The 21,648-nt window shown below is 56.2% G+C and overlaps 1 protein-coding gene across 2 annotated transcripts in view; it reads right to left on the bottom strand.

The window, feature by feature from the left end:
- SLC38A10 (solute carrier family 38 member 10) overlaps positions 1–19,856 on the bottom strand; it is a 30,119-nt gene extending 10,263 nt beyond the window's left edge. Inside the window, exons 1-11 of one of the 2 annotated variants that reach the window (XM_041409050.1) lie at positions 19,589–19,856; positions 18,605–18,722; positions 15,511–15,556; positions 14,385–14,478; positions 13,166–13,309; positions 12,164–12,288; positions 9,503–9,605; positions 8,662–8,844; positions 6,925–7,036; positions 6,640–6,746; positions 1,575–1,728 (exon numbers count right to left, since the gene is read on the bottom strand). In XM_041409050.1, the coding sequence (XP_041264984.1) occupies positions 1,575–1,728; positions 6,640–6,746; positions 6,925–7,036; positions 8,662–8,844; positions 9,503–9,605; positions 12,164–12,288; positions 13,166–13,309; positions 14,385–14,478; positions 15,511–15,556; positions 18,605–18,722; positions 19,589–19,693 (1,291 nt within the window). In that variant the 5' untranslated portion in view covers positions 19,694–19,856. The remainder of the gene's footprint in view (positions 1–1,574; positions 1,729–6,639; positions 6,747–6,924; positions 7,037–8,661; positions 8,845–9,502; positions 9,606–12,163; positions 12,289–13,165; positions 13,310–14,384; positions 14,479–15,510; positions 15,557–18,604; positions 18,723–19,588) is intronic. The other variant, XM_041409051.1, reaches the window with a different exon arrangement.
- Positions 19,857–21,648: the final 1,792 nt, after the last annotated feature.

Raw genomic sequence — 21,648 nt, 5'->3', positions numbered from 1 at the left:
AAGGGCACCATTTAACGCCTCTCATTGCTAGTCAAGCCGACATCCTGCAGAGGCACAGGGAGGCACAGATCCAAGGAATCGCAGCGCCGGCTCTCCCGGGGCAGCCCCACGTCCGCCCTGCGGGTCCTTGTCCCCCTTCTCTGCTCGGCTCCATCTCCCCCCTCTTCCTCCTCCCCGGGGAGGGAGCCCCCATTGGCAGAGGGACCTCAGGGGACAGCTGAGCTTTCCCTAGGAACTGCAGGGCTCCTCCCTGGGAAGTTTATGACCCGGGAGCACTAAACCCGCCTTCCTCCCGGGTGGGATTATTTAATCCCGCAGCACTCAGAGCTGCTGCCGGGCCCGCTCGGATGATCAGAGCCTGGCATCCCGCTCCACCGCCCCGGCTCACGCCGAGAAAGGGGAGAAGACTCAGCAAACTCCTGCAGACACCGTGTTTTATGGGATTTTTTATTTTCCCAGTCAGAACACGTGTCATTAGCGATTCCTCCTGAAAGGAGCAGCTGTTCTTTGGCCATTACTGCTCCAAAATTAACCAAGACGGAAGAATTCAATCGCATCCCTCCTCCAGGCCCTGCTGAGGGCTCCATTAAGGGATTGGGAGCATCTTTTGCTCGGAGTTCACCAGCATCAGCTTGCCCAGGAAGGCACACACAGCCTTGAGTAAACCACGAGTAAACTCCACCACGGAGCAAGCCCAGAGTGAATGTTATCGGCAGCAGCACCGGTGTGGGAGACGCTCCAAGCTGCCGGGCAGGAACCCAGCCAAGAACCAGGAGGGGGGATAATCTCCAGAAGAGCCAGCCCCTTTCTCCCTTCCGCTCTCAATCTCTACGAGGATATTTCAAGGCCTCCAAAGAACAAAAAAAAAAAAAAAAAAAAAAAACCCCAACCGGCAAAAAAAAAAAAAAAAGACCCACAGGAGCAGAAGGAAACAAAAGTGAAGCAGAGGAACAGGACGCGGCAGGGCCGAGGGGCAGCGCGGGGTCAGGCGGCACCTGCACGCCACGGCCTTGCTCCGGAGCAGCTGGGAAAGGGAGGAGCGGCCGTAATTCCATCAGCAGCCCCAGCAAACAAATAATAAATAACAAGAACCGGTAAACAAAGCTGAGGCATAATCACAGGCTTTGTCAGAGAGAAAGCCTAGGCCAAATTTATACGCTCAGCACCGAAAAAAGAGGCAGTTCCCATAAATTTCCCTACCTTTGAGGGTGATGGATGGCTGGTCCTCGGGCTGGCACAGGGGGAGAACAGTCCCGTGGGCCCGGTGGGCACTGTGCTCATCCCAAATAGGGATCCCTGCTCTGTCCCTCCAGGGGATCCCAGGCCTGCACCACACCTTTCACTTCCCAAAAGAACAACTCCCACAATGTACCACTGGAGGTCACAGAGATTTTTCCAGCAGACAAAAGCGCAGCTTTTCTTGGGAAAAGGCCCCAGGAAGCTGGGAAGATGCACGGAGCTGCCTGGAAGTTACTCTGCTTCCACCACACTTTAAGAAGAAAACAAATTTCTCCTTCTTTTTAAGAGGTGACCTGGGAACAGGGCTGGGAAACCCAACTCCAGCAAGCACATACCTGGAAGTTTGACTGAATCCTGGTCAATTCTGTTCTCCTCTCTGTCCAGGTGCTCCAAGCCCATTGCTTCTGTCCTCACAGGGGTGTCCTTGGTGGCAGACAGGGTGGTGTAGGTGCTGATCACCAGCATGCCCAGCCCAATCCACAGGATAATCTGCACAGAGGGACAGAGGGACAGTGAGCAGAGGACATCCAAGGGGACTGCTCCCCACGGCATTCCCACAGTGCCTCCACAGAATTCCAAGCCCAGCAGATTGACACGTTGTAGGGAGAGAAGAGAAATGTCAGAGAAAACAGGAAAACCAGTTGCTCCTGGCTGAGGTTCCTATTTGGGTGTAGAGCCATGGGAATGGAAGCTGTTGGATTGGAAGCTGTTTCAGAGGCTGGAAGCTGTTAGAAAGGCTTTGGAAGGGCTCAAAAGTGAGTGAAATGAGTGGGCAGGACACAGGGATAGGAAAATGCATGTGGCAGACAAGTCCTACTGCAAAGACTCATTTCCTGGTATTCCCAGCATGAGAACTCCATGAAATCAAGTCTGGCTGAGCACAGAGGAGTCTGGCCTGGTTACAGCTCCCAGCCATTCCAGGGAACTGCTCAAAAATCCTTGGTTTTGAAAGCAAGGGTAACATGTCCACACACAGGTCCTGGTCCCAGGACTCAAGAAGCTGCTGAGAAATGACTCCCTGATTCCCAGAAAGCTAGGATCAAACAGGATAAAAATAGAAGGGTGGAATCTGGATCCTGTGGAGGGAAGGGCTCTTGGAATTTCTCTACCTCAAAAAGGAGAAAGTGATGAGCAGCAAAGGAATTTTTACAGCTTGTTATGTGATGACAAATTGATCCAAAAGGATCTAATTCCACATGAGTCATAGGAAGTGTTGGATGGCACTTGGACAACCTGGTCTAGTGGAAGGTGTCCCTGCCCATGGCAGGAGGTGGAACTGGATGAGGTTTAAGGCCCCTCCCAGCCCAAACCACTGCATGAATCCATGCCTCCCAGTCCTCACTGTGCAGATTTACATCCCAATTCACAAAAAAACACAACAAAAAGATGCTTCTCAGTGTGGGCAAAACCAGGAACAGCCACAGGGAGCACTTCACCACTAGAAGCTGCCAGAAAACTGCAAATCAAGGGGAGAGGTGAAATTGGAAGGAGGAATTAAAACACTGGCACTTCCAGAGGGGGAGGAGGGGCCGATGCTTTCCTCACCCACTGAGGGAGGTCACCCAGCAAGAGGGAGCAGCGTGGTCAGAGCCGGGCCCAGGAGACCCCGGCGGGCCCGTTCCCAGCACGCCCCGCAGACAGCCCGACGCCTGGGGAAGGAAAAGGCTGGCGGGACGTGGAGCAGCTCTGGATCAGGGGCAGCGTGGCCAGGGAGCAGAGGCCAGACCTTAGAGCTGCTGCAGAGGAAACAGGAGCAGAATGTGCTGCCTGCCTTGCCCGGGGTGCACAAAGAGCAGATATCCTGCCATGCAGCCCCCCTCCGGGCAAACGCCGAGTCAGCAGGTCCTGCACTGCTGCCCTGGGCTCGAGCTGCTCCACTTCCTCCCTCCCACAATCCACAGCCCCGGCACAAATGCATTTTGTGCCTGGGAGGTTGTTCTGGCACCTTCCAGAAACAACAGCGGAGAGGAAGAGCGTTTCCACAAAGAGGATCTATTCTGGTGCCACAGGAACCAGGAGCAACGTGGGAGAGGAGGGAACTGTAGGAAACGGCTGAAAACATTAAATGCTTTAAAAGGATTTTTGTTGTTTCTTATCTTAGTGGGGAACCAGGGGCTCAAATGCCTCGGATTGAAACCCCTTTGATTGTTGCACATTTGGAGTTCAGCTGCGAGCTCCCGGAGCAGCGGGTACGGGCACACGTGGCAGTCGGAGACAGGCTGGGCTGTCCCTGGGCTGCCCTCACCCAGCTCCCCGCTCCCCACCTACCCCCTCCCCAGATGAAGACCAGAATAAAGAGGGCCACCATTTGGCTTAATTCCATGGAGATGCTTATGCCACGGAAAAGCAGGCGGTTTGTGCTCAAGGGACCACCAAGGCAACTGAAGGAACGGGAGTGAGGGCTGCAAGGAACCAATCCAGGCAGAGGAGCCAGCAATCCCCAGAGCACCCAGAGACCCTGGAGCGAGGGGAGGCTCAGCACTGCAAGGCACGTCTGAGCCAAGCTCTGGTCCCAGGGGAAGGATCTCCCCCAGAGCCAGCGGTCCCACGGAGAGCAGAGCCCTTTGTGCAGAGCCCCTCTGAGCACAGACACGGGGAGAGGCTGTGGGAAGCCCTGGGGCAGCTCAGCAGGGCCAGGGCCCATCTCCCGGGAGCCACGGACAGGAATTCAGCAGAGGAAGTTTACGCGGCCGTTTCCTCGGCCGGTCGCGCTCCCTGGGCCCTCCTTCCACCCTCCCAGAGGATGATCCAGCTCTGCACAGCAGAGCCATTAGCTCAGCCCTCTCCTGCAGCCACGGGAAGCAAACACGCTGCATTTGTGTGGCGTGACGCCATCCCTGTCCTCCTGGACAGCGAGCGTTCCGAGGGACGGAGTCATGGCGAAGGAATGCAGAGCCCCGGTCGCTGCCGGCCCCCTCCTCGGAGATGCTGTGTTTGGGGGGCTGTACCCCTGGATGTGCTGCTGGGGAAGGTGTGCTGGCCCCTGCGCTGCCAGGGAAGGGCAGAGGGGAATCTCTTTTCCACCCGCACAGAAGCGAGCACAGAGGTCACTTCCTGACCTCCAGCAACTCCTCTTCCCCAACTGGGACAACAGCAACTCCGGCCTCCCTAGGAGGGGCCTCTCGGACAAGCTTGTGTCAACACTGGGAAGGCAACACCTTCCTGCTGGCAGTTACACACTCTGTTCACAGACCCCCACACGCCCCACGGCAGCGTTGCCAAACCGGGGCTCCCGAGGAGCAGCGGGACATGGACCTTTACAGGAACAGATGCTTAACCACAAGAAAGGGAACACTCTCCCTGCTTCACTCACAGCACTGTGTGCCTGACTCTGGGCTTTTTTAACTGCTCTGAGACCTGCCTTTCCAACCTAACCCTTCCAACCAGGGCACTCCCAGCCCAGCCCAGCTGAGCAGCAGCTCCAATCCTTCCCAGTTCCTCAGCAGAAGCCCTTTGCCTCCGGTCCTTCCCAGTTCCTCAGCAGAAGCCCTTTGCTGGCCAGCAAACATCTGCCCATTTTCCTCCCCCACCTGAAATCCTCTTCACTGCTTCCAGTGCAAAATCCCTGTTTCGTAGCCTCAGTTTGCACCTCTCCTGTAAAAACCTGGCCTTTCACGTCACCACCTGCCCCACACTGGACGCTGCTGGGTGCCAGAAGTGGCCCGATAAAAGCAGCCAGTTCTCAGCAGCACAAGAGCCAAGATAACCCTGAGAAGTGTAAAAGCTGGCAATGAGGTTTGCTGCTCTGGAAGAGGCTCAAGCTGATGCAGGGAAGGAGGGAGAACGTCCATGTACACTGTTTGGACAGGGACAGCAAGGGAAGGACAGCTGAGCCCAGGGCTGGCATTCTCCCCCCGCCCGCCACCTTCCTCAGGAGCTGACTTTGATGGAGTGGAGCACCTGATCAAAGGAGTGCAGGAATGAAGGAGGAGACCAAAGACAGAGCTCCAGGGAAAGAATAAATGAGCCTTTGCAAAGACCTAGAGGGAGGAGAGGGTGGGCTCTGAGCTGGGCTGTGGAGGCGGGGAGGTGCTGAGCAGGGCGGGCAGGTGTGTTCTCGCTCCAAGCAGGAATGCAAACCTGACAGGCAATGGATCACTCAGGGAAGGCTGGACAGCTTGCTGCCAGCCCCTCGAGAAGTAACCCGGGGCCTGATGCTTTAGATAAGCCCTTCCTCCTTTGTGGGGATTTCTGCAGGACAAACATCTCCCTCAGCCTCGTGACCGGGTTTGGGGTCAGGCATTGTGAGGGCCCCAGTGTCCCACCCCGAGCAGCCAGGCTGAGAGCTCAGCCTGTCCTGAGTGCAGCCTCGAGGCACTGCAGGGAAACACTCTGGCTCAGCCGGAATAGAAAGCAATTCTTGAAAGTGCTCTTTGTTTCCCTGAAAAACCCAGGCTGGCATTCAGACTCCTGCTCGGGGTTTCACTCAAAGAAGTTCAGAGCTAAGTGTCAGAATTCAGAGTGAAAGCTGGAAAGTTGGACTACTTCCTTGTGTCAGGGAAAGCACAGGGAAGAAAAAAAAAAACCACACCCTGCTTAAAAAATTCACATAGGTTTGCAAAGCCACAAGTCATTAAGCAGAGAACAAGCCATCAGCTCTGTGGGCCCCACAAAAACGTGCTGCTCTCCCCTGCTGACTCCACACTGTGCCCAAAACCTTATTTCCAGCCCAGCACTGTCCTGACTGGAAATGCTGGGACAGAGGCCTGTGAAAAAGGCAGTGGATTAAATTATTGTTAGGAAAAAAACCCAAAACCTGTTAATTTCAGCCCACAGTATTTGCAGGAGCAGAGAGATCAAGCCCAGCAAAGAGCCACTTTGTTTCAATCCCTGAGGAGGCCAATTCAAACTGGAGCAAAAGGAAAAGTTAAACTTCTAAGAGCCTCTGAACGCCCCCAATCCCTCAGAAAATCAATTCCTGAAGCAACACCTCTATGTGTGTGTTCCTTTTTTACTATTATTTTGGTTGAAAGCAGAAAGCTGAGGGTCGGCAGCACAAACCACATTGTGGAGCCCTGTTTGTTTTACCCAGCCCGGGCAGGTCAGGATGTGAGGCTTTAAGGTTTTACAGGCTGCCTGGATTTCCTGTTCTGAGGATCCAAAACCTGAATCCCACTCCGAGGAGGACTGGAAGGAGCATTTTATGCAAAAAATTACTGTTTCACTTGCTGCTGGAGGGACAAAAAGAGCTGGCGGTTCCAGCTTGGGCCAGCACCTCTGCCACTGTCTGTACATCCCTAAGTGGTGGACACCCACCCAGAACAGCTCCCACCTGTACTGGGCAGACTGGAGGGGGAGGATGGAGGAGGTGCTGAGCAGTTTCTGTGCTGCAGCCAAATGAAGCACGCTCCCAGGCTCCGCAGAGGGCTTAGGGGGATGTCAAGCAGCATCAGCACTGACCTGTGAACAAAGCGCATTCTTGTGGATCTTCTTGTAAATAAGAGCTGGGCAGATGAAACAAATGAGGCTTCCCATGGTCGCACCTGTCAGGCCCAGGACTGTTTCCACTGGGGAGGAAGAGGAAAAGTCAGCAAAGGTCTTTTCCAGGAGTGCCAGAGCAGCAGCATGGGACAGCTGCCAGAGCCCCCGGGCAGGATGGGGTGTGAGTCTGGTCACCCCAGCCAGGAAAAAAAATAGCAGAGACCAGAGAAAGCAGCCAGCCCTTGTTCCCAGCTCCTCACTCACCATTCGGGATCATGATGCCTCCGACCATGGTTCCAAACACAACAGCCAGCGTCAGGGCTTTGAAGCGGAGCGGGGGCATGTAGCCCCCAGCAGCGAAGGTGCCGTCCTTCTGCTGGGAGGGGAGAGTTGAGCTCTGGTATTCCAGTCCCCAGACCTCCAGCAATTCCCTCAGCAATGCTCCCTGCAGCTCCAGCCCATCCCAGCTGTGATCCCCTCAGCTGCGCCCCAGTCCCTGAGCAGGGACTCAGCCCAAGGCCAGGGGCAGGAGGAAGCTCAGGGGTGCAGCAGGAGGGAGAGGTCACAGGGGGCTGTGCTAGGGAGAGGTGTTCCCCACAGCTCTGGGAGCAGTGCCATTCCCTGCACAGGAGCAGCCCCTCTGACTGGGAGACACCCCAGGGACACCACAGGGGAGGATGGGTGCTGCTGGGCAGCTGCTGGAGGAATTCCAGAGGCCCTCTGCTTCCCATCCCGTGCCACCTCCCGAGTGGGAGGTGTGGAAGGCAGAGGCCCCAGTGTGCCCTGCAGACCCAGCGGGTCCCAGCTCCGCCGCTGCACAGATGGGGGAGGAAGGCAAAGCGACACCTTCAGAGCCCAGCCAGCCACGAGCTGAGCCCAGGCGAGATCCAAAGTGTTCCCAAGTGTTTCCAGCGCTTCCTCCTCTGCACCCGCTGGCTCTCACCGAGTCTGCCCCCATCCTCAGGCCCTCCCAACGTGAGAAAAGAGCCGGGGGCTTCTCACAGGCAGAAGTGGCAGGATTTAGAGCTATAAATTGCTCAAGTTTTATTTCCTGCCTAAGAGGTTTCTATTTATGCAGATACACAAAGGCCTCAGAACATTCCCACAATCTCTCACTGTTATTTGCTGAATCCCATCGGCGCGCTCTGTGCGCACAATGCACAGAGGAGAACACGCCACTGCCACAAGGGACTCACAGTCTCCAGCAGACAGACCAGCTTCAGTCACAAAGGCTGGCTGAGGAGCTGGCCCTGGGAAAGGTGGAATGTGTGGGAGAGGGCCGGATCCCTTATCCCACTGCCCGCCCCGGCACCGCAGCCCGGGAGGCGCTGGAGGAAGGGGACATCTGAACCCGGAGAGGAAAGGGCTGCTCCAGGGCTGCTGACAAAGGTGCTGGGTGAGAATAATGGAGCAGGAATCAGCAGGCACACAAGGAAGCAAGAAGAAATGGGGCTGGCCTGGGCTCCGAGGCCGGGAACAGGAGCTTGAGCTCAGTGAGTTGGCCAGCAAAAGGACAGCAGCTGGAGCAGCAGGAAATGAGGAGGCTCTGCTGCTTCCAAAAGCACATTTCTCCCTCTTTCTGAGGGGAAGAAACCACCCCAGCATTGAGCTGTGCAACGTGTCTGTGCCAGAGCTGGAATCCCCAGCAGAGCAGGGAGCAGCAGCCACGGGACATGAGCTTTACACTGGGAACTCCACTCCTTTGGCCCATGGAATTCCTCTGCAGAGGACACGAAACTCCAAGTGCCAGGGACTAACCATTGAGCAGAGCAGGATTGAGAGATGGCCACAGAACCATTGCTGCCCTGTCACCACACCCTGGGCACTGAGGATTTTATGGGAGTTGAGGTTTTGTCCCTCAGGATAGTGAGTACCTGCCACATACCACTGTCACCAGAGTCTGAGGGAGCCAAGGCAGGTTTGGGGCCCAGTCAGAGACCAAAGAGTCACAAAAACCCTTCAAAAATCAAGCTTCACCCCGAGGCAGCCCTGGGATCTTACCTGCTGCTCAAAGAGCAGGGTGTTCAGTGCCTGTCTGCAGGGCAGGATCATCATGGGGAACCCCACGGCCACCGACATCATGAATCCCACTCGGATCATCTCCGTCACCACGTTGGAAGGGAAGTTCATCAGGACGTTCCCAGCAATGGCCTCAGTGTAACTCACGTAGCCAAAGAAGCCCACCTGGGGAGGACAGTGCAGTTGGACTCCCAACACTTCACACCTGCTCCCCACAGAGGGGGCAGGACAGTGACCTCCCACTGGAGCAGCCAAGTGGGAGCGTGAGGTCACTGCCATGGGCACCCCAAAACCTGGGACAGGTCATTAATCAAGAGTGGGAACTGCTTAAAAGCAAGTTTCTCATCAAATCCAGGGGTTTTCCTAGAGGACACAATTTGCTTGCTGCCAGGCCCACGGAGTGTCCCTCTCCAACAGAAGGGCTGTCACAATTCCCTGCAGCAGCCCGGCTCATGGGCCAAGGCTCTCCTTATTAACCCAGTTTTATGAACTGCTGCTTTATGAGGCATAACTTCCTTCAAAACAGGCTGGAAAAAGCTCTCCAAACTCTGGGCAGCAGCCCCTGCTCCAGGCTGGGCCTGGGAAGAGCTGGGCCTCCACTGTGCCTCCATCCAAGGAAACATGCTGCTCTGAAAACCTGGATTCTCCCAATGCCCCCTGTGCTCTTGGGTTCATCACCTCCCACCTAACTCTGCTTTCAGCATGAGGACTCATCTGTCAGAATAAATACAGATAAGCAGAAACCAGCCCCAGCTGTAGATAAACCCTCATCCCTGTGGCCCCTCCAGATTTCTGGCAAGGGAGGAGAAGGGGAAGTTCCTACCATGATGTAAAAGGTGGTGACCACGTTTAGGGAAGAAGCAAATATGGAGCTCATGATTTTGACAGACGGCTCATCCAAGCTGTCGTAAGTAGGCAAGACCTGACTGCAAAAAGGGTAAAATATTTAAGGAAACCTGCAGGAAACAAGAGAAAACTCCCAATCCCAGCCCATTCTCTGCCTCGGCCCAGCAGCAACGAATCCCTGACACCTTCCCCCTCTGGAGCATAAACACCTGCTGCTATTCCACAATTTATACTGCTAATGCCAAGAGATTTCAGAACACTCATAACTTTTAAGTGTTGCAAAAATATTCCTGCTCTCCCCACCCCACCACGTGGAGCGAAACGTGTGATGTAAACATTTGGGTTCAGAAAGGGTTGCAAAATGAATGACCGTTTGTTCCTGGGGCCACGGGTGGCTCCAGGCCAGCCCCAGCGCCAGAGATTATTGTTCTTGGAGCTCTCCGTGCTGATAATTAAAGCAACACAGTGTTTACAGAGGAAAAGCAGGAAGAAGGTTGGAGCATCCCACTGTCTGAAGGAAAATTAAACAAACAAACCCCAGCACAGCGCCTGTCCTACTTCAGCTCGCTGCATAGAAAGCCAGGAGTGCCAATTCCCTGGGATTTGGGGTATTTACAGCCTTGGGAAGCGTGGGGAACGTTCCTTTTGACATCAGGTGCATATTTTAGCAACTCATTAACCTCTTGTTACTTTAATTCTAGCAGCTACATCCTGGAACTCTCAGGAGAAGAGGAGGGCCTGCAGGGAGATGGGAAGGGATATCCCCAGCTCCAGTGGGCACCAAGCCATTCCCAGGAAGTGTGTCAGGCTGGGGCCCAGCAGAAAGATCCTTAACCCTTAATCTCTGAACATCAAAGGAGGACAAGCACGTCAACTCTGGGGCTGGAGGTACCAGCAGGGAGCAAGGACTTCCCTGGGAGTCTCTTTTTGGGATTCCTCCCTGGGAGCGAAGAGACTGGCTTCCCTAGCAATCTCTCCTTTTGGGATTCCTCCCTAGGAGCGAGGAGACTGGCTTCCCTAGCAATCTCTCCATTTGGGATTCCTCCCTAGGAGCGAGGAGACTGGCTTCCCTAGCAATCTCTCCTTTTGGGATTCCTCCCTGGGAGAAACACAGGCTTCCCAAAGTCCCTCCACTTAGGATTCCTCCCTGGAGAAAGGAGACTGGCTTCTCCGGGAATCTCTTCATTTGGGATTCCTCCCTGCCCTCTCCACAGCCACCTCCAGCTACATTCTGACCTTCAGCCTCTGAGGAAAGGGTCCAGCCAAACATTCAGGCTTGGGAAGAAAAAAAGAGGGAAACAGTGAGGCTCTGCAGTGTGTGGGATGGTTGAAAAGGTAATTCAGAGGTTAGCAAAATTAAATCTACCCAGCTGAGACTATATAGATAAACTACACATAAAGAGAGGAACAGAATATATAGAGGGTGGGTAGAGAGAAAAAGAGAGAAAATACACAGATGGAAAGAAATTTTTAAAAATATATAAATATTGCCTGGGCTGGGGAGAGTGTATTTTCCTGATCTTTGGAAAAAACACACAGCTTTTGATAGGGTTTGCCACAAAAGTGCTGCCATGGAGCCATATTTAGGCACACACACAGGTCCAGACCAAACCATTTCCCTGCATTTCCAATTCCCAGGAAAATTGTTCTGGGTACTGCATGGGTTCCATAAGGAAAAGAAAAAAAAAAAAAAGGATTTGTTAACTCGGTAAATCTGCAGGAGAACACCATTCCCTTTGCCAGTTGTAATGGAGACATTAAACAGCAAGCCTGGAGTGTGCCGGGGTAGGATCTGAGCTGCCAAGAGAGCCAGTAAGTGGGAAATGATGATTTGGATCTTGGAGTGGGTGTAAACACAGCAGTCTGAGCAAATTTTATCTGTCACATTCATTTACTGTTGGCACGAGACCCGTTTGCTGGAACTGCACGGGGGAAACCCAGTTCTGCCAGGCTTCCAGAGGAGGATGGTCCTTCCAGAGCAGGCCAGTCCTTCCAGCCCAGGGCTGGATCTACCCTGGTTAGAGCTGGCACACAGCACTCACCTGCTGTCCTGGTGGAAACCTGGGACAGCCTGGCATGTCCTCACCTCCTTGTCAGCAGAAACCCTCACAAACCCAGGGAACTGGACAGGTGGAAATAGCCTGGTCTGCTCTCACCTCCTTCCATGTGCCACTACACCCAGGGAACTGGAAATGCAGGAACAGCCCTCCAAAGCAAACAACTGTGTGATCTTCAGAGTGCTCTCCAGGAAATGTGGGGGAGCAGAGCAGCCCCCAGCATTCAGTACTCAGGGGGTCTCACAGCCTTTCCTGGTGCTCCAGCATTCCCTTCAAGAACCAAGGGAATTTCATCCCTCCTGCAGCTGCACCAGAAGCTCCCGAGGAGCTGTTTGGCTCCCGTGGTCTCATGTTGCTCCATTACAAGAACTCCCAGGTGAAACGGAATAACAAAAGGGTCTGGGTAACAAAAGGGTCAGGACTGAATGAGAGGCTGAACTTCAGCGAGCTGTAAAGCACTCTGATGAAAACAAACCACCAAAGCAGATGGTATCTATCCCTTGCAGATCCTCCTGACCCCGTGCCCTCACACAAACTCACCGCAGGAACAACTGCCAGGGCTGGGAAATGCAGGTACTTACGACTGGCAGGCAAAGGACATTCCAAAGATGGGGATGCAGCGGAAAATGCCCTCCCAGCGCATGTAACTGACTCGCTGCAGCCACTGCCCGCTGAAGAGCCCGTGATTGAAGGAGGACACCACGACCTGCAGCAGGACAGACAGCAGGGGTGAGCAGCCAGCCCCAAACAGCAGCAATGCCAGGCTGCGGTAGCAGGCAGCTCTGAGCTGCCAGGTCAGCCCCATCCCAATCCCCCATCCACGTCCCACCCACCCAGCTCCCAGGGCCACCAAGGACCCAGGGAGTATTCCAAGGGATCTATGACATTCCCCCCTTGTTTGATGCCATCAGACACCACAGCACACAGTTTCCACTGACACATTAACTGTGAGAATCATTGTTCAAAGCAACCTCTTGCACTTTTTAAAATGTGTTTTTTAACGTGTGTTTTTAAATCTAAACAGGAAGCGCCGTTGGCCTTAGAGAATCCTGTTCAGTAGAGAGAGACAAAGGGTCCTAAAACAGGATCCCACCTGCTGCTCCAGGGCCATTTAACACCACCAGCTCACCAAAGAGAAGGAAAAGCTTTATGGAAAGAGGGAGGAGCCGAGGCCAGGGAGCTCCCTTGCCATGGACACAAGAACTGGCAGGAGTTGGGTTGCACAGGAAGCAGAAGGTAAATATGTCTGAATGTCTGTTTATAATATCCTTGGATGGGGTTTCTAATCCCCAGAGATGTTTCAGTGCAGCCAGCTCTTGTGAATGTTGTGGTTTCTTAAAGGCACAGTTCCTGGGAGGTTCCACACCTCCCTGAGGAGGCAGCTCTGACGTGTGACCCTGCACAGCCTACTAGAAAAGTTACATGGAAACAATTCCCAAACCTCCCTTTCCTTCCAGTCTTGAAATGTGGGTGAGACAGGGCTGGAGCTCCACAAGGGAATCGCAGGAACATCTGGGATGTGAAACTGGTCACCAAAAACTAACAGCAAGGAGGAAAAGGGGATGCCTGGTGTCCGCACCCACCACGAACATGAACACGCTGTAGAAGATGAGAGCCATGGCACTGAAGGACTGAATGGAGGCCATCATGTTCCTCTGCAGGCTCAGGGGAAGGACAATGCACAGCGAGACAGCGAAGAGCAGGACAATGCGGAACAGGCCCGACACCTGCAGAACAGACCTGCATCACCACCTGGAGCAGGGAGGACAGCAAACACACCCCCCAAGCAGCAAACCCTGGCACGGCTCGTCTTTCCAGAGTGAAAAGCAACTTTAAACAGGGCAGTTCTGTGTCTGGAGGTGTTTGAAGATGCTGCAAGCTTGGAGCTCCGCGGGCTCGTCTGTGCTGAGCTCAGACAGTCACTGGGGGCCACTGTTGCTCTGCAGTGTGTGACAGGTCCGAGCTGGAAGAATTTGGGGGGTGGCTGGGGGGGTTAAATGCTAATCCAGCACAAGCTATTTAGGTATTTTCATGCAATTAAATAAAACCTAAATTTACTTGGGGAGACGAGAAATTGAAAGTGTTGAAAACTCCAATCCAGAAAATTAATCAAAGCCTCACACTGGTATTTATTATAGCAGAACACTCTGGAATGCTTGGAAATATTTAATACCTAATTTGGCTGCAGCCTCAACGCATCTTTTTTAACTTCGCAGTCCCTTAATCTGAGCTTAGGAGCATCAGGCAGCACAGATAACACTCTACCAAAAATCCTTTTGCTTCCCTGCACGGCCCTCGTGCCGGCTCTGAGGAGCACCTCTTGCCTCTGAGCACCCTGAGCCAGCAGCAGGCTCATCACACGGCTGAGGAGGCAGGAACACAGAGACTTTGGCCACAAATCGGCCAGGGACAGGACAAAAATCCCTCCTGAACTACAGGGAGGAGAGCTCAGGCAGAGGAACTGCCTGTCCCTACCCACTGGGGCAGGAATTAAGGCAGGAAGCATTATCTCCCCCAGGAATCTGTTCCAGAATTAATAAGGGACCAAGTTAAAAAGAGTTCTTTTGATGGAAATGCCTTATTGGAGTTTTACACAGCTGATTGTTTGCCATATGTCTGAGCTTCCCAGAGCTCCCAGAGCCAAGGCTCCGTGCACGAGGATCCCTCCACGAGGGGACCCCACAAAGGCCCCCTGGGACCCCAGGGGGTGCTGAGCACACCCCGAGGCAGGAGCTCTGCTGCACCCAGAGGACACAGGGCTCAGTGCAAGGTCTGGGAGCACTACAGGAGTGATTTATTCACCTGCAATCCGAGCATTTGGGCAAAGAAGTTGGAGCCCAAATCGCCGATGACGACGTAGAACGCGATGCAAGTGCCCAGCATCAGCCCAATCATGCTGCAAACACAGAAAGGGATGGGTTAGCAGGGTCACACTCCTATCCTCAGCGTTGGGAAGAGCAGAACACTCCTGCACTCCATCCCAGTAAAACAGCCACCAGAGACACTCCATCCACACCAAACGCTCGGAGACGCAGCTCTGCCCACAACCCACGCAGGGGTTCAACTCCTGTTGGGAGCCACGGGGGAAAAAAACATGGAAAACTAATCTTGGAGATGACACGAGCTCCTTGAACTCCTGGAAAAATTCAAAAGAATCAGCACGAGGCTCTCAGAGCCCCACACCCACAGCAGGACCCTGCCATGAGAGTCTCAATATCCAGTGGGCTCTCCAAGGTCTCTCCACACAATGGACCACACTTTAATGAAAAGATTGTCCATGAACTGCTTCTCCTCCCACTGCTGGACCACTTTCCTTCCCAATTCCAATTATAGAACATCCCTGTGGCAATTACAGCCTCTGCTTGCATGGACAAGAAACATCTGAGGAATATTCTGTGTATTTTTAGTGCTGAGCAGAAGTTTGCAGCTGGGGAGAGCGAAGGAGCCGGCACCGCTGCCGGCCCTGGGCTCAACACGCCTGGAAAAAAATCCCTGCTGGAAAAAGCAGGGCTGTGAGGATTTTGCTATCACCTGACATCTGCACTGGGGTCATGGGAGGAAGCAGAGATGGAAGCAGGATTCCCCCTCAAGGCATCTCGCAGGGAAGGGAGCACAGAGGGCAGGGGCAGAGCAGATCCTGGGATCCAAGGAAGCAAACACTCCCTCCCACTAACTCAACAGCAGGGATGTCACCCCTGGAAAGCTGCCACGAGTGACACTGTGGCTGTGATTTCACAGCAGAGCAGCTCATCCCCTCCTTCTGTGCTCCCAGAGCCTGGGAAGTGCTGGAAGGGATGGAGGTGACACCTGGGAGCTGTGCTCAGGGCATCTCCCCAGCACAGGAAGGAAGGAGAGCACAGCAAGGCTCAGAAAGGTTTCCACCACAGACACCCAAACTGTTCACACTTTGAATCAGCAGTAGATTTACCTTGTTTCCACCAACATTTTTCCTGCTTTTCCATAGGCATGAAATGCTGGCATGAAAGGGAAAAAAGAGTGGAAGTTAGTCAAAGAAAGGTCCAGAACAGGGCAAGATGTCAGTTCACAACTGGACACCAACAGTGACACGGGGCAGTGCAGCAGGAGCCCACCACTGGTATTTTGGGGCCGTTTCCCTCACCCTCCCACTTTCTTTTTCAGCCTTTCCCTTTGGAAACTGAAAACCACATAAGACAGGAGCAGGGATGAGGGAAAGCCAGCAAGCAGGTTCTTTTTTTTTCTATTTAAAACCAGAAGTGGTGTGAAGCAGCAGCCACACATGGCAGCCATTAAAGGCAATGGGAGAGAAAATATTCCTGTACAAGATTGTGTGTGGCAAAAGTTAAAGTGGTGCAGAATTCCAGTCCAAGTTCCCTTTTTATTTTTATCTTCCCCCTCGAACTGGGCTGCCCAGCATGGCTGGCTGGGAGAGCTGAGCTGGTGCCCAGAACGTTCAATCCCATTCCCAGAATACCCAGTGCTCCCAACCCACACCAAAGGGCTGCTGCCAAGGCTTTGCTTTCCCCCCTCCCATCCTGGGGTTGGAGCAGAAAATGCTCAGTAGTCCTCAAATCACTGGGTTTTCTCTTAAAAAGACAATGCCAAGAAAACTATGCTTCTATTTTTAGCTCCCGCTGGGCAGAATGGGAATGGGGAGCTCGGGTGCCAAACCCAGACCACAGTGCCCAAATCTGCCAGTGAGGTCCAGCATGAACCCACCACCCTGGAGTCCCCTCTGCCTTCCCTCAAGGCACAGCCCAACATTCCCAGCGCCCGCCAGAAAACAAACTCCAATCCTTTCTGGAAGCTTCTTCTGCTATTTTAAATATTAGCTTCAACTCTTGATTTCCTTGGACTCTACTTGAGCTAAAAATTCAGGAAACGAGATGTTCTCCCACAAAATGAGCAAAAGGCATGGCAGGGACCCACAGCCCAGAGCAGGGATGTGGGGGAGCACCCAAAATAGCTGCTGGATCAGTGACAGGGCGGTGGGACAGCCGCCACCAGGCACCGTGCCCGGGCACGGGGAGCGGCTGCTCCGCTCCGGCCTCCCCTGGGAATTCACAGCCATGAGGGAAAAGGCAACAGCTCTGGGGGGGGTCAGGCCCACAGACAAAGGGTCTGGGAGGAGAAAGAGGAGCCAGCAAGAGGAAAACATCCCTCCTGGAGATGGGTCAGTAACAGGCTGAGCTTGGGGTGGGGGGATGGAGGAACGGTGCTGCTGATCCTCCAGAGCACATTCCAGCCTCTGGATACGGACACAGCCTGGGTGACGCTGGAACCAGCCCATCTCCCCGGCTGTTTGGAATTGATGCTCAATGAGAAAAAGCCTCCAAACACTGTGGGCAGGTGTTCCCACCTGGGGACAATGGTAAAATGGGATTCTTTACCTTCTCTGGGAGGTCACGACTGTAAAATGAATGGTAGAGTCAAATCCTTGGAATGGGATCTTGGAATGCCCCCAAACTGTGCAGAGCTTGCTCAATACCTGAAGAAGCCTTTCAAACCAGCGTGGCTCCTGAGACAGAGCTTCATCCCCTTGCCCTGCAGGGCTGAGCTGCCCAGCACAGCCCCAGCACTTCCCAAGTGCCACTGGAAGGGGAGGGATTCACTCATCTCCTGGTTAAAACCCATCTGGGAACCGTATCCTGCTTCCCTCCTCCCCCACACCTCTCCCTGCAGCCCTCCCCTTCCCGCAGTGGTGCCAGGCCAGCGCCGGCCCCGGCCTGGGACAGCCTTTGTGCCGGAGCCGCGGCTGCTGGGGCTCCTCCGGAAGGCTCTGCCCGCCTGCCGGGAATGTGCACAACTTCCCTCCGTGCCAAAGCCTCCCAGGAGCGCCCGCAGATGTCCCTGGGCCCAGCCTGTGGGGACAAAGGGCTCTGTGTGGAGCTGCCCGACCTCGGAGCGTTGGGAGCGCGTGGCACCTCTCCCAGGGCACCGGGAGCGGGCACGGCGCTGCTGCCAGCCCCCCCTGCCAGGAGGAAGCTGGGAAGCATTGCTGGCCCTCTCTGTATTGCAGGCCCTTGGCTCCTGGGCAGGCAGAGGATCCCTTCTCCCTGGGACACGCTCCAAGGTGGAGGGGACTCTCTGTCCTCCGGGAAGCGGCACACAAAGGCGTCTTGTGAGGGGCAGGGAGCAGCGGCAGCTGGGCCGGGGGCTCCCCCTTCCCCCTGGCACCAAAACAACCTCCCAGCCACGGGCCTTCTCCATCTTTTCTGTTCCTAGCAGATACGAGTCGGCAGGAGCCGGGATGTGCTTCCTGGGAGCGGCACCTCGGGCGCTCTGAGGGAGGAGCAAACCCATCTGTCAGCAGCTGCTGGGAGCCCTTGTGCCAGGGCAGCGCCAGCCAGCTCCCTCCTCCCACAGAAAAGTAAGGCAGAACGAGGACAAGGAGAGTTTTCCTGCTGCTCCATATGCCAATGGCAAGGACTGGAACCCAAACACCTCCTCCTGCTCCCCAGGGCGGCCAGAATCCCGAGAGAGGCCACGAGCAGGAGCCAATCCCGGCACCAGCGCTCAGCTCCGAGGTTTTGGCAGAGCCAAAACCCACCCAGGGATCCTCCAGATGTTTTTGTTTTCTCAGCCCTTTGGAAGCTCGCTCTGTTTCCTCTCTGCTGAGCCATAAAGGAGCTCCCAGCTCGGATCCAGGCAGCCCAGCTCCGTGCCAGGCTGGCAGGACCCACTGTCCCGGCAGCGCTGGGTGGGTGGGGAACTCGTGCCCAGACCCACAATTAATTCATCCCAGCCCCACAATTCATCCCAGATGGCTCCCGGGAGCTGGGGTTTGGATCATCTCCTCCCTGCCCTGCAGAGTCAAAACAACTCAGCACCCATTAACAGGGCTGTGGGAGCAGCATCCAACCCCAGCACCGCCCCAGGAGAGGCCGAGGCAGAACAAGGAAACCGGGAACTGCAGCAAGAAAAAATCCATTTGTTGTTCCAGCAGCACCACTGAGGAAACACAGCCTGGGAGGCCAAGGAAGGTCAGGGTGCTGTCAGAGGAGCAGCAGGGCCGGGGAGCAGCCCCAGAGCCGGGGTCTCACCGAGGCCGGGGTAGGTCCTGCGCTTGCTGAGGTTGGCCGACTTCACCAGGAACATGCAGGACTGGTGAGTCATCCACGAGCAGAAGATCAGCAGCACGGCTCCCAGGAGGATCCCACACTGCAACAGAGCATGGCAGGAGATGGGGTCAGCTCCCCACCACAGCCCAGCCACCCTCGCTCAGCACCCTCAGCTTCCCCCCCGCACTCCAGCCACGTTTTTCCCTCTTTCAGGAAGTTCTGTCCCCTTCCTAGCAGCTCCACATCACTCTCTCCACGGCACAAGGACACGTGGAACACACACACCTGCTTCCCACAGCTCCCAGCTGCACCAGTTCCAAGCCCCGAGCAGCAAACTGGGAGCAGATTTTGGAGCACAATTCCCACCCTGGCTCATCCTTCCAGGGAGCACAGACAGACCCTGAGGTGCCACCTCTCCTGCAAACTGATTTATCAACACCCAGCTGGCATCACACACTCCCCAGGCAGGCCCTGCCCCGCTGCCCTCCCCGAGCAGGGCTGGGACCCACGGGCACCCAGCAGGGGCCTGGCACAGCCCCAGGTGCCAGGGAGGGGCAGGGGACACGGTAACTTGGAAACGCCTCCGAGTCACGTTTATCATGTGGGTAAACCCCTGGATTTCATTTCTCCCTTCTCCTTACAAGACAGGCAGAAACCATCAGCTGGAGAGCACAGGGCAGGGAAAAAACCCAGAGCGTGGAGAAGTTTTGAGCTGGAGACGTCACGACTGAGAAAAACGCGGCGTTTGGAACACGAGATGCCCGCTCTGGCTCTGAAGCGTTTCCTTTGCTGACTTTCCTCTCCAGCCAGGGAACCGCCGGCCCCGTTCGGGCCAGAAGGGCAGAGGCGGCGCTGCCGCCCGGCCCGCCCGTGCAGGAGCTCGCAGGGGCTTTCGGCGGCCACGGGCACGGAGCGACACCGGCCGCGGCCCGGGCGCACCGGCTGGGCCCCGCGCCCGGCGCTCACCTGTCGGAAGCAGAAGGGCACGGTGAGCACGCTCACGCCCACGATGCTGTTCACCACGTTCATGATCAGGCCCCAGTTGGAACCCGCCGCCGCCGCCGCAGCCATGGCCCGCGGCAGAGGATCCCCGCGCCGGGGGAGCCGGTTTGTGGCCGCTCCCGAGCCCCACGGCCGGCTCGGAGCGCCCGGTGCCGCCGGTCCCCCTCAGCCGGCCGTGCCTGCCATGGCCCCACCGGGCACGCCCCGACCCGGCACCGGCCACAGCGGCACTTCCGGCTTCCGCCGCCGCCGCAGGAAGTGGCGTGTCCGCGCGGCGGAGCGGGGGCGCTCCTGCCGGCCCGGAGGACTGAACTCGCTGGTGCTGGAGGACAAAGGGGGGTCCCCGTGGTTGGGGGAACCCCCGGAGAGCTGAGCACGGCCAGGGAGGTGCGGGAATGCACCAGGACACGCATCCATGCCGGAAAGGCACGCAGATGGGCGTGCATGTGTGTGTGCATATGACCACACAGCTTGCGGCAGCTCTGGCACCCGAGCGGGGGTCCCCAGCCCGATGGCGGCCTCTGAAAAGCCCCTCGAGGGCAGCCCATCCCCCTGCACATCTGGGCACGCATCCAGCTGTGCGCACACGTGCTCCCCATCCCCAGCTCCGCACCCCCACACCCCACGGGATAAGGGAAAAAGAAGGAAAATTGTGGTGGGGGGCTCTGGAAGGGTCCCCCGAGGCCAGGCAGCTCCGAGTGGCACTCGCCAAGGGCAGGCTCCCGTCGGAATGAAAAGAAACGAAACGTGGCTCTCGTATAATTTGCAGCAATTGCGATGGGAAACCGCAGGAATTCGCTCTACAAAAGGTTTGCAGGGAGGTGAACGGGCGGCCTAATTCCCTCCAGGTGTGCCGCAGGATCGGTAGCTCCGGCTGCTTTTCCTGGCTCCTGTGCCGGAGCGTGGCTGTGTCCGCGGGTGTCCTCGGGGTGGGAGGAGGGATCCCCTCGGGAATGTCACCCATGCTCAGGAAAAGGGCTCTGCTGGCTTCCCCGTGTCCGAGTGGGAGCCGGGGGCTTGGGGAATGTGCAGAGCCAGCCAGGAGTCGCCGTGACACGGGATGGGGACACCGGGGGAGCTGTCCCTGCTCTGCCACCGTCCTGTGCCACAGCCCTGGGGTTCGTCCGTGCCCATCCCCAGGGAATGGGGCTTGCTGCAGCTCCTCAGGCACCTCTGCAGCCCCAGACGGCCCAAATTGTGCCTCCAGCAGGAGCCCGGTCCGTCCCAGCAGCGCCAGGGCAGTTTCCCATCACGCACCTGCCGAGAGCCAGGAGAATTCTCTGGAAAGCTCCAACCCCTCTGAACAGCCGGGCACCACCAGGGACCCCGAGCCTGCCCTGCCGGCAGGGGACTGGGAGCCGGCAAAGGGCCCTCAGGGGTTTGGGAGCCAGGGCAGCGCTCCCCCGGGAATCCCAGGTGGCTCAGAGCCCTTCCCAGTCCTGCCCCGTGGCCCAGATTCCTCCCCACGGAGAACAACCAGCCCCGGAGGATGGCAGAGCCAAATGAGTGTAATTAGAAATGGGGGCTCAGGGCTGGCTGAGCCCGCAGGGAGCCTGTGCTGCTTTATGGAAGCACAAATCCCTCGGGATGTCCAGGGGCCGCTGCTGGGTCTGATGCTGCTCCAGGGATGCGCCCACGTGTGCTGGCACACACAGAGCTGAGCCGAGCCAATTCCCAGCTCCAGGGGTGATGCTGTCCCAGGAAAACAGCCGGGTCCATCTGCTCCCACCCACCCCACTCTTGCTCAGGGATTCGCCTCAGTGGCAGCTCCGTGCCAGGGCCTCCCTGAACCTCCCATGGCACGGGGATGCTCTTCCCTGGAACCACGGGAGCATCCCTGCCCTCCCTGCTTGGGGGACACAGCGCAGGGCCCGCGGGGAATGGGGAGGAATGGGAACCCCCTCTCCAGACCTGGGGCAAACCCACCCACAGCCCACCCCATGTCCCCCCTTCCCCCCACCCAGCACCACCCTGCTCCTGATGGTTGGTTCCACTGACAGATGCCTGGCAGATCCCCGGAACCA

Source organism: Onychostruthus taczanowskii, unplaced genomic scaffold (genome assembly GCF_017590055.1).
Source record: "Onychostruthus taczanowskii isolate IOZ18803 unplaced genomic scaffold, ASM1759005v1 scaffold30, whole genome shotgun sequence".
Taxonomy (NCBI): Eukaryota; Metazoa; Chordata; class Aves; order Passeriformes; family Passeridae; genus Onychostruthus; species Onychostruthus taczanowskii.
This window is presented reverse-complemented; position numbering and strand designations above follow the sequence as displayed.